Below are 16,011 nucleotides of genomic sequence, written 5' to 3' on the forward strand. Positions count from 1 at the left end.
ACAGTCACTGTTGCGCTGACTGGTCAGAGCGTTGGCCTATACGCACAGAGACAGTTTGAAAGACAGCGGTTTGTTCCTCCTACACCCTTCGGAAATGTCTACGGATCGAGGCCAGACTAAATATTCACATTTAGTCTGGCTTGCCAGGCTACCGATTGACGTGATTGTGCTACCAACTCAACGTATGCACTCCCAATCATGCGAAAATAGCCCTAAAAAGCATTTCACTCCAGAGTATTCCTTTAAATATGTCACTCAGATTTGTAAGTTTTTCAACACAAGAAGATAAATTTCTTCATACACTACCGTTCAAAAGTTTGAGGTCACTTTGAAATGTCCTTATTTTTGAAAGAAAAGCACTGTTCTTTTCAATGAAGATCACTTTAAACTAATCAGAAATCCACTCTATACATTGCTAATGTGGTAAATGACTATTCTAGCTGCAAATGTCTGGTTTTTGGTGCAATATCTCCATAGGTGTATAGAGGCCCATTTCCAGCAACTCTCACTCCAGTGTTCTAATGGTACAATGTGTTTGCTCATTGCCTCAGAAGGCTAATGGATGATTAGAAAACCCTTGTACAATCATGTTAGCACAGCTGAAAACAGTTGAGCTCTTTAGAGAAGCTATAAAACTGACCTTCCTTTGAGCAGATTGAGTTTCTGGAGCATCACATTTGTGGGGTCGATTAAATGCTCAAAATGGCCAGAAAAATGTCTTGACTATATTTTCTATTCATTTTACAACTTATGGTGGGAAATAAATAAAAGTGTGACTTGTCATGGAAAACACAAAATTGTCTGGGTGACCCCAAACTTTTGAACGGTAGTGTATGTTCAAGCCAACATGTGATATATGTGATATATTTTCCTTTTTATTATATTGACAGATTCACAAACAAAGTACTCAAATTTATCAAAACAATTTGTCGATTTCCTCACGAGTCACAGATGGAGATTTATGTCCCGGTTTTGGTTCTCCATGTCCCGGATAGAGCTCTGATGAAAAATACATGCGAGTGGTGCACTTCCCAGTAAAACACTTGTGTCCATATAATAAATCGTATTACTCAGCACCTTTTTATCCACACGATTTTACACAGCCACGTTCCCTCGAGTCGAACTCCAACATTAATAGCGATTAGGCTGAGCGAAAAGTGCAGACGTGCGCGTTTCCAAAGGCGAGCTCCCTACTGAGAGCAAGTTGGAACAGATCTGGGCTCGTATCACGCAGAGCTGAGCTTACAAATTATGCGTGATGCACGTTAAAGGGAGAGAGGACGCAAAATGCTCCGTAGTAGAATTTGTGTGGGTTAGGGATTATTTTTCAAATATATAAAAAAAAAAAATTTCATAAATGCGTTTTCAGATTCTGGGTTTCTGAATGATAATTTGCAAGTCGTTTGATTTATTTTATTTTATTTATTTGCTGCCTGGAAGTCTTACAGAAATCTTAAAGTATTCACCCACTTGGAAATGCACTTTATCAAGGGTTGGAACTGAAATCGGTATGTTTTATAGTACGTGTCATGAATCTACACAAAACCGCCCGTAATATCGAATTGGTGGGAAAATATAGTTTGCATATAAATTAAGGTGTGCAATGAAAGCGTCACATGATCTCTCTGATAAACCCGGCTCTTCCGGAGTGTTTGCGTGTTAGAACACGCACAAACGGCATCATGAAGACCAAGCGGCTATCAAAACCCTCGAGGACAAAATGCTGGAAAAGCTTTAATTAGGGTTTGGTTCTAAAGTTCCCTCACTTTTTTTCGAAATCCTGCAGAGCAGCGTTAAATCCACGATCGATAAATGAAAAGAACAGAAGAAGCCGTCCATTAATCAGAGAACCAAGAGGCCAGGGATAACGCTACCACCACCATGTTTCACTCTGGTGTCCTCGAAAGTGCTTTTTCAAAATGGTGTAATAGCAAATTCCAGTAAAATCATTAAAACGCAGAAACGATACTACACGCACCGGCCACTTTATTAGGAATACCCACTGTTTTATGCAGTTCTCTAATCAGCCAATCCCTTGATGCATAAAATCATGCAGATCCAAATCAAGAGCTTCAGTGAATGTTCAAACATCAGAATGGGTGAAATTGTGATCTCAAAGTGTGACTTTCTTTCACTGTGGCACTGTGGGTGTTGGTTTGAGCCAGATGGACTGGTTTGAGTATTTCAGAAACTGCTGATCTCCTTCCTGGGGTTTTCACACACAAACAGCGGTCTCTAGAGTTTACACAGAATGGTGCGAAAAACAAAAAATATCGAGTGAGTGAGCGACAGTTCTGCGGGTGGAAACAAATGCCCTGTTGGTAAGAGAGATCAGAGGAACATGGACAGATTGGTTCGAGGGGGGTGGTTGTTTTTTGGCCAGGAAGGATGTAGTAACTCAAAGTAACTCTTTACAACCGTGGTGAGTAGAAAAGCATCTCAGCATGCAGCAGGAGAACAGAAGACCACATTGGGTTCCACTCCTGCAGCCAAGAACAGGGATCTGAGAATCAAGAACAAGTTCCTATTAAAGTGGCCACTGAGTGTATATCGACCCAAGATGGGTATAGGACACTTCGTTCAGCAACCATTTCATCCAAATCCTTTTTCATACGCACTATCAGTTATTTTATATTTCGGGTATTTGTTCAAAAAAAGGAGGAATTTTCAACGGAATTTGACTGACGCAAAACAAACATTTTTGCAGCGTGTAGTTGAACCACTCGCCAAACGCAAGTTGTGAAATCTAATGATGAGTAAAGATCGCCCCAGACTCTCCTTTCTCAGTGAGGATTAGCAGTTAATTTGAAGGTGAAATTAGAGTCAGGTGTTTTCAATCAATGGGATGACAATCAGGTGTGAGTGGGCACCCTGTTTTATTTAAAGAACAGGGATCTGTCAAAGTCTGATCTTCACAACACATGTTTGTGGAAGTGTATCATGGCACGAACAAGGGAGATTTCTGAGGACCTCAGAAAAAGCATTGTTGATGCTCACCAGGCTGAAAAAGGTTACAAAACCATCTCTAAAGAGTTTGGACTCCACCAATCCACAGTCAGACAGATTGTGTACAAATGGAGGAAATTCAAGACCATTGTTACCCTCCCCAGGAGTGGTCGACCAACAAAGATCACTCCAAGAGCAAGGCGTGTAATAGTCAGCGAGGTCACAAAGGACCCCAGGGTAACTTCTAAGCAACTGAAGGCCTCTCTCACATTGGCTAATATTCATGTTCATGAGTCCACCATCAGGAGAACACTGAACAACAATGGTGTGCATGGCAGGGTTGCAAGGAGAAAGCCAGTGCTCTCCAAAAAGAACACTGCTGCTCATCTGCAGTTTGCTAAAGATCACGTGGACAAGCCAGAAGGCTATTGGAAAAATGTTTTGTGGACAGATGGGACCCAAATAGAACTTTCTGGTTTAAATGAGAAGCGTTATGTTTGGAGAAAGGAAAACACTGTATTCCAACATAAGAACCTTATCCCACCTGTGAAACATGGTGGCATCATGGTTTGGGCCTGTTTTGCTGCATCTGGGCCAGGATGGCTTGCCATCATTGATGGAATAATGAATTCTGAATTATACCAGCGAATTCTAAAGGAAAATGTCAGGACATCTGTCCATGAACTGAATCTTAAGAGAAGGTGGGTCATGCAGCAAGACAACGACCCTAAGTACACAAGTCGTTCTACCAAAGAATGGTTAAAGAAGAATTAAGTTCATGTTTTGGAATGGCCAAGTCAAAGTCCTGACCTTAATCCAATCGAAATGTTGTGGAAGGGCCTGAAGCGAGCAGTTCATGTGAGGAAACCCACCAACATCCCAGAGTTGAAGCTGTTCTGTACGGAGGAACGGGCTAAAATTCCTCCAAGCCGGTGTGCAGGACTGATCAACAGTTACCAGAAATGTTTACTTGCAGTTATTGCTGCACAAGGGGGTCACACCAGATACTGAAAGCAAAGGTTCACATACTTTTGCCACCCACAGATATGCAATATTGGATCATTTTCCTCAATAAATAAATGACCAAGTATAATATTTTTGTCTCATTTGTTTAACTGGGTTCTCTTTATCTACTTTTAGGACTTGTGTGAAAATCTGTTGTTGTTTTCGGTCATATTTATGCAGAAATATAGAAAATTCTAAAGGGTTCACAAACTTTCAAGCACCACTGTATATGATGAATTAAACAGCTTCACTGGACTCGAAGCTCGACGAGCAGCCTGTAATGGTAAGGGTCTACTTGTTTACGCCCCTTACACTGCTCTTTTGTGTCGAAGCGCTTGTACTATGGCACTCATTTGCTTTACAAAAATTGTTTATTTGCATTTATTACGCGGTTACCAGGGGACTAGCCCCTCACTGTAACCCTAGCTATGGAATAGGCAAGGGGCCGAGGGCTACAGAAACGGAGATCGGCACCACCTTATGCGCCATATGGTGCGGGAAGGACTTTAGACGCAGTCATAAACCTGCTTAATGCACTCCCTTAAGTTAATTATGGTTTATGTCTCAATCTTGTCGCACATATTGTCACCACATATAAAATAATTGATAGCACGTATGAAAAAGGCTTTTGACGAAATGGTCATTGGACGAAGTGTTTTGATCCCTCGAAGACCTCTGTGTAATTGTGTTTTTTTGTTTTTTTTCTTCTCTTCCTGCTCTTCAGGAAGCTCTGATACCGCAGAAGTGCGCTCCTCACGTCATCGTCCGGGGTTTGGTGCGAGTGCGCTGTGTGCAGGAGCTAGACAGAGTTCTGCACTTCATGACCCGTAAAGGGTTGATCAACACCGGAGCTCTTCTGGCCAAACAGCCTCTCCTCCCAGAGCCGTACCGCAACGTGAGTCCTCCTCTCATATAATAATCATAATAATAATAATAATCATAATAATAACTCCTGAATCGTTGCAAATGATGCCTCTGTGTTTTCTCTCCCGGTTCTTTGCTGTGTACAGAAGAAAGTGTTGGTGATCGGAGCAGGAGCTTCAGGTCTCGCTGCTGCCAGACAGCTGCATAACTTCGGCATGCAGGTCAGTGCATTTTGCCAGGCTCTGCAATCCAAAAAAGTAACAATAGTTTGGTGATCTTAATTACCTCAGGTGTGAAGGAGTGTGTGGGGTCCTGAAATGGACCACCATCCCATCCAGGGTGTATTCCCGCTCAGTGTCCAGTACATCCCTGACCAGGATAAAGTGTATCCTAAAGATTAATAATCGAATGAAAACGGTGTCATCTTCTATCTCCGCCCCTGTGATTGGTTGTTAGGTGGTGGTGTTGGAGGCCAGGGAGCGAATAGGAGGGCGAGTTTGGGACGACACGTCGCTGGGAGTCACCGTGGGTCGAGGTGCACAGATCGTTAACGGCTGTGTCAACAATCCCATTGCACTAATGTGTGAACAGGTAAGATTGAGCAAATGTGTACACTTTATTTTAATAAAACACAAAAACATACACACTGCAACTCCACTATAGCAAACTCTTTCTTTCACTACAAACGTTCGCATATAATGAACTAAGTTCATGTCCCCTGCCCTTAAAGGGATCCTACAGCAGCTTGATTTTCAAACTTATTTTAAGTAAAAGTAGTGGTAGATTTCAAAAACCAAACTTTCATGTTTGGAGACCAAATCATTGTCAAGAAAAATGCAATTTATTTTTATTTTTAGGCTTCCTGTTGTAGTGAAGTATGTGATGACATCATGTAGCGGTCGCTTGGAGCAACTCAGCTCTTTATATTCTCTGTTTAGATTGTAGTTTTGCTAGTTGTACAAGTATTTTGCCAAACTGATTAGTTTTTAAAGAAGTACGCCTCATTGTGTAGCATATAAATGCCATTTAGCATGCCGGTGATGCTAAAAAGAAAGCACAAGCTGGAACTCGACTGCATTTCCATAGAGAAAATGCTAAGTGTGCTTGATCAGCTGGAACAGAGGGTCGTCAACAACAGACACCGGATCAGATATGAGATCTCGTGTTGCAAGATCTTTTTTTTTAAACATGATTTATAGAAAGTGTGTGTGTGTAGTATATGGCTGCGCGCTCTAAAATCTGTTTTAAACCATGTTTCTCACACACACTCCGTTTATCTACCTAGCACCATATGTAGATCATGTAAAAAAAAAAAATTTGGAGCATGAAGTGCCATGTTGCGCTGCGAGTTGAGTCATATTAAGCCAAGATTTTAGAGCACGCAGCCATACACACGCGCGCGCACACACACTAGACGCACAGTGTTGCTCCAAGCGACCACTACCTGATGTCATCGCATAAGTCATTACCACAGGAAGCCCATCCGGTATTCTAAAATGCGCTTTTCTCGACAACTATTTGGTCTCTAAGGTTTGATTTTTGAAATCTACGACTAATTTTACATAAAAATAAGCTTGAAACTCAATCTGCTGGAGAATCCCTTTAATGACAAGGAGTCGAAGTCTTCAAAAAAAAAAAATTCGCCAAACTGTGTGCTCCTCTTCCCCCGAGAGACAAGTAATCAAGTCCACAGTCAAGTTAACAATACATGTTAACGCCATAAAACAGGCTTAACGAGCCTCGCTTGGGTGTTGATTGCTAGCAGTTATCGAGAACAGTGATCATCGACTTCAAAAAATTCCTTAAAAGCACTTTATTTCACCAACTAAAGGCAGTTTTATTCGAGTCTTGATTCCATAAGCATTGTTGTCATGGCTCCTCGTAAACGTAAGCTACTCCTCTTGTTAGAAAATGTAGAAAATTGCTGGAAGAGTTTTTAAATAAAACACGCTGGCAAACAGCTTCAAATCACTGATCAAATATCAGTCAGGAAACGGGCAATGGTCAGGCGAGTCACAAACAGGATATTAAAGTCTGAGACAAAAATCCAAAACACAAAACCGAGTCGGAAACCAGAATATCAACACGGTGCTATAAAAGGTACAGCGCGTGTATTTCACAAAGTCTTTGTGTTGTGTCCTTATAAGAGTGCGCTGTGATTGCGCTCTAATCCGGAACAGGTGCATGGTAATTAGTCCGAATGTAATGGCGCTACGTGTGCTTGGACATGACACCATTGAAGACAAACTTCATATCCTGGAGTGTCCAAAGCATGGTGAGAAAGCAGTGAATTGGTATCCCGAAAAATTCAATTTCATCTTTTAAAGGAAAAGCGCTCCGAGACTTCATTCATGACTGCCAGCAACATGACTGGCTAAAAAGAAAGAAAGAAGATCTGGCAAGCAAACGACTACGAGTGTGACTTACTTCCTTTCTTTAAAGGTAGACTGCCTTTCAGATTTTTCAAGTGTTGGTCATAAAAAGAATTTGCCCGACACCCCAATTATTTTTGTGTAGTGGACCGAAAGCTACTGAATTCGAATCACAGACTTCCAATTTTATTAGTTTTTTTTTTTTTAATAGAGCAATTAATGACTTTAGAGCCACGTGGCCCTAAATCCTCCGCTATTTTTTTTTCCTGCTTCACCATGACCCAATTCAAGATACTACATCATACATGACATGGTGGGCTTTCCCCGTTCACGCAAGGCATTGTGGGATACAAATTTGAAACAGGAGAGAAAAATGGAAGACGCGAGTGTGCGAACGAAACGTGAAAGGCCGACTACAGTAACGGAAAGAAAGCGAGAAGAAAAGACATTGTTATATACGAAGGAAAGGAAACACAGAACCAAACTAATAAATATCGGCGGTCAGCGAGCACCTCGGTGTGATCAGCTGTTCGTTTAGCGACAGAATGATGGAACGGTCAGTGCACGCTCAAAGGTCAACCTGCGCATACACACGGACTTCCTCTGTCTGCCTGACTGCGCAAAGCGAGCAATTTCATGCACATTATTTGCTTTAATCTCCTCAAAATAATAACTTTCCAGCCACAGAAAGGCCTGATATTTTGAGATATTACAGAAATAAACATGTATCACAATGACCACATTTCAGAGGGAGCTAAATTTCACCGATTTTATGACATCGAAAGGCCGTCTAGCTTTAAAAGTAACTTCTTTCCTTTACTTCATAAATATGTAAGTGAAATTAAGTGTGATTATAAATTAAACACACAGTTGGTCTTGTTCTACATAACACTACGTTCAGACTGCAACCTGAAACGACCCATATCCGATTTGTTGTGAAATCCGATTTTTTTGTTAGGCCGTTCACATTACCAATTATATGAGACTTGTATGCGATCTCCAATATGAACGGAAAACGACCCAAAAGTGTCCCGCATGCGCAAATTGACACGTAATAAGCACATCTACGTAATATGTAAACCAAAAAAAAAGCGCACTCTTCATGTTTAATGATTTCGTTTTTTTGTTTGTTTGTTTAATTATCTGGTTAAAGTGTGAGGTCTCGTGTGTGTTTTTGTTTCTGAACTGAAATGAAAACGTGTAGCCTGGTAACGAGGGTTGACTCCTAAATGTCTCTCTAATTTCTATATAAGTGCACTACATGTTACTAGGAAGTAATGGATTTTTAAACTCTATATAGTGCACTCGAGCTTCAGTAGGCAGTCATTTGGGATACGGCCGCTGTATTACCAAACTCTTAATTCAGGCTTAATTTGCACATATTTATTTCGTCATATTAATAAACTTTTTCTACATTTTTATAAATATTTATTTAGATTGTTTATAGCCAGCTGAATTCTGCAACTTCTCTCAGCGCTGGCTCAAGGTGCAGAAACACCAGTGCAGTTTGCTATGGAGATGAGGCGAGACCTGGCGATGTGGTTTTTGTGGCGGCGGCGGAACTCACACAATAATCTGATTAACAGCAGACTAATGAGACCGAAGGTGTCAAATTACTGGAAATTTCCAGAACAATCTTGTAATACAGGATGGTTTAAGTTATAAATCAGTTATAGAAACTGTTTTATTTAATCAGGCTAACAGATCAACATCCAGGTCCCTACCAAATCCACCATTAGCCTGATCAATTTCATAAAAGTCTATTTAAATTCTGAAAACTGTACAAATGTTTTCCACCAAAGAGGCGGGATTAGCCAACGCAGAATAGTGACGTTTGTCTCTTGTTGATGACGTGTAGGTCGCATGAATGCGACCTGTCCGGTCAGACTGCAGTCGCATGTGAAAATATCGGATATGCATCGGAATTAGGACCACATATCCAAGCGGCCTGGGTCGCATGTGAAAAAATCGGACCTGTGTCATTCAGATTGTCAATAACAAATCGGATACAGGTCGCATATGGGCAAAAAAATCGGATATGGGTCGTTTCAGGGTGCAGTCTGAACGTAGTCTAAGAGTGAGTGTTTGGTGTTCCAAGTGGGTCTATTTCAGTCTTACGAACTTTTCGGTATCTCAAACTATTTGGACGTCCCCCAAGGACTTCGTTATTGCAGGGTTGCAGTGTAGTAATAATGTGTGGACTGTACTGATCATCATAGGATACATATTACAGTCATTTTAAAATATATTCGTGAATAAAATGTTCAGCCAATCACGTTGCAGTATGCAAATTGCTATGTTTCTAGCTGGGAGTGAAGATGCACAAGCTGGGAGAGCGCTGCGATCTGATCCAGGAGGGCGGTCGAGCCACCGATGTTGCCATAGACAAGCGCATGGATTTCCACTTCAACGCCATACTCGACGTGGTCTCCGAGTGGAGGAAGGACAAGTCACAGCACCAGGACGTCCCGCTCGGGGGTACTGGGAGTTCTGAACAAGAAAAGAATCTGCAGGCTCTTTCTGTATCTTAGATTATACAACAAACGAGTTAAAAAGTTTTCAGTATTTCCTTTTTGCATGAGGTGTTAACCGTGTCGTGATCCTGAACATTTCCATGTCAGCCTGTCTTATGCAAACCTTGGTTGATTTAATTTATTTTTAAAAATTGTTTTCTCCCCAGAGAAGATCCAGGAAGTCTATAAGACGTTCCTGCAGGAGTCAGACATTCGCTTCAGTGAGCTGGAAGAGAAAGTGCTGCAGTTCCACCTCAGCAACCTGGAGTACGCTTGTGCAAGCCCACTGGACCAGGTGTGTGTGAAGTGTTTTTATTCCTCTGATTATTTGAATTAAAAAAAATTAATTTAAATTAAAGAATGTACTGCCAATTTTTATCCATTTATAGTTACATTTTGAAACTTTATGAGAATATTAACACATCCATTTGTGATAAAGCTACCTTCTGTTAATGTTAAATAAAACGTATTATTTTTCTTTACAGAAAACTTGACTATATTTATACGCAACCCCAATTCCAAAAAGTTGGGACACTGTAAAACGTAAATTAAAGACAGAATATGGAAACCCTGTATTTCACTGAAAATAGTACAAAGACAACATATCAGATATTGAAACTGAGAAATTTTTATTTTTTGAAAAATATCTGCTCATTTTGAATTTGATTTCCGCAAGACGTTTCAGAAAAGTTGGGACAGGAACGGCAAAAGACTGAAAAAGTTGTGTAATACTATAAAAAACAAAAACTAAGTAGGTTAATTGGAAACAGGTCAGTAACATGATTGGGTATAAAAAGAGCATCCCAGAGAGGTGGAGTCTCTCAGAAGTAAAGATGGGGATGGGTTCACAGCTCTGTGAAAGTCTGCATGGGCAAACAGTGCAACAATTTAAGAATAATGAAACGTTCTCAATGTAAAATTGCAGAGAATTTGGGGATCACATCATCTATGGTACATAATATCACTAAAAGGTTCAGAGAATCTGGAGAAATCTCTGTATGCGAGAGACAAGGCTGAAAACTGACATTGGATGCCTGTGATCTTCAGGCCCTCAGGCGACACTGCATTAAAAGCAGACATGTGTCTGTAGTGGAAATCACTGTCTGGGCTCAGGAACACTTCAGAAAACCATCGTCTGTGAAAACAGTTCATTACTGCATCCGCAGTTAAAACCAGATATAAACAATATCCAGAAACACTGCCACCTTCTCTGGGCCTGAGCTCTTTTACGATGGACTGGGGCGAAGTGGAAAATTGTCCCGAGGTCTGACGAATCAAAAGTAGAAATTCTTTTTAGAAATCATGGACACCACGTCCTCCAGGCTAAAGAGGAGAGGGACCATCCGGCTTATCAGTGCACAGCTCAAAAGCCAGCATCTGTGATGGTATGAGTGTGCATTAGTGCACATGACATGGGTAACTAGTACATCTGGGAAAGCATCATTAATGCTGAATGATATAAACACGTTTCAGAGCAATATGCTGCCATCCAGACAACATTATTTTCAGGGAAGTCCTTCCTTCTTTCAGCAAGACAATGCCAAACCGCTTTCTGCACATATTAAAACTGCATGGCTCTGTAGCAAAAGAGTCTGGGTGCTAAACTGGCCTGCCTGCAGTCCAGACCTGTCTCCCATTTAAAACATTTGGTGCATAATGAAGCGCAAAATACGACAAAGGAGACCCCGAACTGTTGAGCAACTGAAATTGTATATCGGACAAGAATGGGACAACATTTCTCTTTCAAAACTACAGCAGTTGGTCTCCTCAGTTCCCAAACGTTTGCAGTGTTGTTAAAAGCAGAGGTGATGCAACACAGTGGTAAACATGCCCCTGTCTCAACTTTTTTGACACATGTTGCTGAAGTCAAATTCAAAATGAGCGCATATATATATTTTAAAACCCAATAAAAGTTATGTTTCAACATTTGAGGTGTTGTCTTTGTACTATTTTCAATGAAATATCGGGTTTCCATGATTTTATAAATTATCGCATTCTGTTTTTATTTACAGTTTACACAGCATCCCAAATTTATGTAACTGGGGTTGTAAAATTTATTTATTTATTAGACATCCATGACATGCGATACATTAGACATGCTATAATGCCGGTTGTTGTTATGCAAACGATATCCGCTCCAGTAGTGATTACAGATTGCATAAAGAAGGTTTTAATGTAATTAATAGGTTTTTGGCTACTTTTGATGGAATGTATTCGATTCTTTAGTTTAATTAGACTTCCATGTAGAATGATACTGTTTTAATGAAAGTGAATTCACATCCCAGAAATCTCAAAGTCCTCCTTTCCATGCATTAATGAAAGTTTAATTATTAAACGTTCCGCACGGATCTCTCAACACTGGGCAAGAAATTAAAGGAGCAGTTGATTAAAGTTTGAAGTGAGTGAAACAACGTTTGAAGAAACACATTTCTGTTGAATTTTAACTTTTAAAGAATCTTAAGAATTATTAATCCATCCATTATCTGTAGCCAATTATCCTGTTCTACAGGGTCGCGAGCAAGCTGGAGCCTATCCCAGCTAACTATGGGTGAGAGGCGGGGTACACCCTGGACAAGTTGCCAGGTCATCACAGGGCTGACACATAGACACAACTATTCACACTCACATTCACACCTACGGTCAATTTAGAGCCACCAATTAGCCTAACCTGCATGTCTTTGGACTGTGGGGGAAACTGGAGCACCCGGAGGAAACCCATGCGGACACGGAGAGAACATGCAAACTCCGCACAGGAAGGGCGCCACTGGGCTCGAACCCAGAACCTTCTTGCTGTGAGGTGACAGTGCTAACCACTACACCACTGTGCCACCACTAACCACTACAACCCCATTCCAAAAAAAGTTGGGCCAAAGTACAAATTTGTAAATAAAAATGGAATGCAATAATTTACAAATCTCAAAAACTGATATTGTATTCACAATAGAACATAGACAACATATCAAATGTCGAAAGTGAGACATTTTGAAATTTCATGCCAAATATTGGCTCATTTGAAATTTCATGACAGCAACACATCTCAAAAAAGTTGGGACGGGGCAATAAGAGGCTGGGAAAGTTAAAGGTACAAAAAAGGAACAGCTGGAGGACCAAATTGCAACTCATTAGGTCAATTGGCAATAGGTCATTAACATGACTGGGTATAAAAAGAGCATCTTGGAGTGGCAACGGCTCTCAGAAGTAAAGATGGGAAGAGGATCACCAATCCCCCTAATTCTGCGCCGACAAATAGTGGAGCAATATCAGAAAGGAGTTCGACAGTGTAAAATTGCAAAGAGTTTGAACATATCATCATCTACAGTGCATAATATCATCAAAAGATTCAGAGAATCTGGAAGAATCTGTGCGTAAAGGTCAAGGCCGGAAAACCATACTGGGTGCCCGTGATCTTCGGACCCTTAGACGGCACTGCATCACATACAGACATGCTTCTGTATTGGAAATCACAAAATGGGCTCAGGAATATTTCCAGAGAACATTATCTGTGAACACAATTCACCGTGCCATCCGCTGTTGCCAGCTAAAACTCTATAGTTCAAAGAAGAAGCCATATCTAAACATGATCCAGAAGCGCAGACATCTTCTCTGGGCCAAGGCTCATTTAAAATGGACTGTGGCAAAGTGGAAAACTGTTCTGTGGTTAGACGAATCAAAATTTGAAGTTCTTTATGGAAATCAGGGACGCTGTGTCATTCGGACTGAAGAGGAGAAGGACGACCCAAGTTGTTATCAGCGCTCAGTTCAGAAGCCTGCATCTCTGATGGTATGGGGTTGCATTAGTGCGTGTGGCATGGGCAGCTTACACATCTGGAAAGACACCATCAATGCTGAAAGGTATATCCAGGTTCTAGAGCAATATATGCTCCCATCCAGACGACGTCTCTTTCAGGGAAGACCTTGCATTTTCCAACATGACAATGCCAAACCACATACTGCATCAATTACAGCATCATGGCTGCGTAGAAGAAGGGTCCGGGTACTGAACTGGCCAGCCTGCAGTCCAGATCTTTCACCCATAGAAAACATTTGGCGCATCATAAAACGGAAGATACGACAAAAAAGACCTAAGACAGTTGAGCAACTAGAATCCTACATTAGACAAGAATGGGTTAACATTCCTATCCCTAAACTTGAGCAACTTGTCTCCTCAGTCCCCAGACGTTTACAGACTGTTGTAAAGAGAAAAGGGGATGTCTCAGTGGTAAACATGGCTTTGTCCCAACTTTTTTGAGATGTGTTGTTGTCATGAAATTTAAAATCACCTAATTTTTCTCTTTAAATGATACATTTTCTCAGTTTAAACATTTGATATGTCATCTATGTTCTATTCTGAATAAAATATGGAATTTTGAAACTTCCACATCATTGCATTCTGTTTTTATTTACAATTTGTACTTTGTCCCAACTTTTTTGGAATCGGGGTTTTATATATATATATATATATATATATATATATATATTAAAAAAAACCCCGATTCCAAAAATGTTGGGACAAAGTACAAATTGTAAATAAAAACGGAATGCAGTGATGTGGAAGTTTCAAAATTCCATATTTTATTCAGAATAGAACATAGATTTTATATATATATATAGATAGATAGATAGATAGATAGATAGATAGATAGATAGATAGATAGATAGATAGGCCCAAAGGAGGATTGTCATGGCGATGTCCGTCCGTCTTGGGAAGGGTACTCACCTTCTGAAATCAACTCCTCATAATTTTTGGAACAGTTTCACGAAACTTGGCAGGATTCTTTGTTGTATGTCAGTAATACACGTATTGTAATTTCATTAAATTCATTCACATTTTACCAGAGTTACAGCCCTTGATTAACAAAATTATACTTTGACAGTTTCATGAGTGTGTTTTTTCTTTCTGAAATCAACTCCTCTCACAAATTTTGGAGGAATTTCACCAAACTTGGCAAAAGGCATTGTTATATGTCGGTAATACACACATTGTAATTTTGTTCAATTCGGTTGCATTTTCCCAGAGTTACAGCGCTCGATTTACAACTTTGTACTTTGACAATTTCATGAAGGTGTGCTTGCCTCCTGACATCAACTCCTCTCTCAATTTTTGGACAAATTTCTCGAAGCTTGGCAAAAGGCCTTGTTATATGACGGTAATACGCAGATTGCGATTTAATTTCGTTTGTGAAAATTTTCCCAGAGTTTTGACCCTTGATTAAATAACTTGTACTTTGACAATTTCATGAGGGTGTGCGTTCTTCTGAAGTCAACTCCTCTGTGTGTGGAGGAATTTCACCAAACTTGGCAAAAGGCTTTGTTATATGACAGTTAATATTGAATTTTCATTTCATTTGGGCAAATTTTACCAGAGTTATGCCCTTGATTAACAACAAACTTGTGCTTTGGCAATTTCATCAAGGTGGGCTTGCTTTCTGAAATCAAGTCCTCTCACAGTTTTTGAAGGAATTTCATGCAATTTGGCCAAAAAAAAAGCCCAAACAAAAGAAAAAAACCCTTTTTTTTGGTAAATATCCCCTGCTGGCCGAAAGGCCCAAAGGGGGATTATGTCGTGGTGATGTCCGTCCCGCGAAGGGTACTCACCTTCTGAAATCAACTCTCAATTTTTGGAGGAATTTCACGAAACTTGGCAGGATACTTTATTATACATCAGTAATACGCATATTGCAATTTTGTTCAATTCGGTTGCATTTTACCAGAGTGATGGCCGTATAGTATAGATATATCTGCCAGTGGGGGATATTGTACTCTCAGAACACTCTTGTTTAAATATCCTTTTCTAGTTATAGTACCTGATTTTTGTAATCTGCTTACAATAAACAATAATTTCAAATATTCATTCGCATTTGATGCAGTAAATTGGCACCGAAGTGAGCCAACATGATCTTGTTGTTAACTGGTGTGTGAGCTGAGGGTTTGTTTTCCAGTATTCTCAAGGATGCCATTTTCTAAGATCATGCAAAACATCACAACTGAAAAGCAACTGTGGAACATTTTTCCAGCAGCTGCTGATGTCATGATTATACAGTGACTTCCTCAGCACCACGTCTGTCATTACACACTTTTTTTTTTTTTTCTCCTCTTCCTCCCCCCTGTGTGTTATGTAGGTTTCTGCTCGATCATGGGACCATAATGAGTTCTTTGCTCAGTTCTCAGGGGACCACACACTGCTGACTGCAGGCTATTCCACTCTGCTGCACAAACTAGCCCAAGGCCTCGACATCCATCTCAACACTGCGGTGAGAAACGCACAACACCTCTCCTGCTCTTCACATAGTGAACAGTGGAGTTCACTCATG

The 16,011-nt window shown here is 40.4% G+C and overlaps 1 protein-coding gene across 1 annotated transcript in view; it reads left to right on the forward strand.

Annotated features, from left to right (window-relative positions):
• LOC132882070 (lysine-specific histone demethylase 2) overlaps positions 1-16,011 on the forward strand; it is a 108,535-nt gene that overhangs the window by 78,627 nt on the left and 13,897 nt on the right. Inside the window, exons 10-15 of the mRNA XM_060915291.1 lie at positions 4,676-4,846; positions 4,962-5,036; positions 5,272-5,406; positions 9,494-9,665; positions 9,868-9,995; positions 15,820-15,951. Coding sequence (XP_060771274.1) covers positions 4,676-4,846; positions 4,962-5,036; positions 5,272-5,406; positions 9,494-9,665; positions 9,868-9,995; positions 15,820-15,951 — 813 coding nt within the window. The remainder of the gene's footprint in view (positions 1-4,675; positions 4,847-4,961; positions 5,037-5,271; positions 5,407-9,493; positions 9,666-9,867; positions 9,996-15,819; positions 15,952-16,011) is intronic.

The sequence above is a fragment of the Neoarius graeffei genome, chromosome 2 (genome assembly GCF_027579695.1).
Source record: "Neoarius graeffei isolate fNeoGra1 chromosome 2, fNeoGra1.pri, whole genome shotgun sequence".
In the NCBI taxonomy this organism is placed as follows: Eukaryota; Metazoa; Chordata; class Actinopteri; order Siluriformes; family Ariidae; genus Neoarius; species Neoarius graeffei.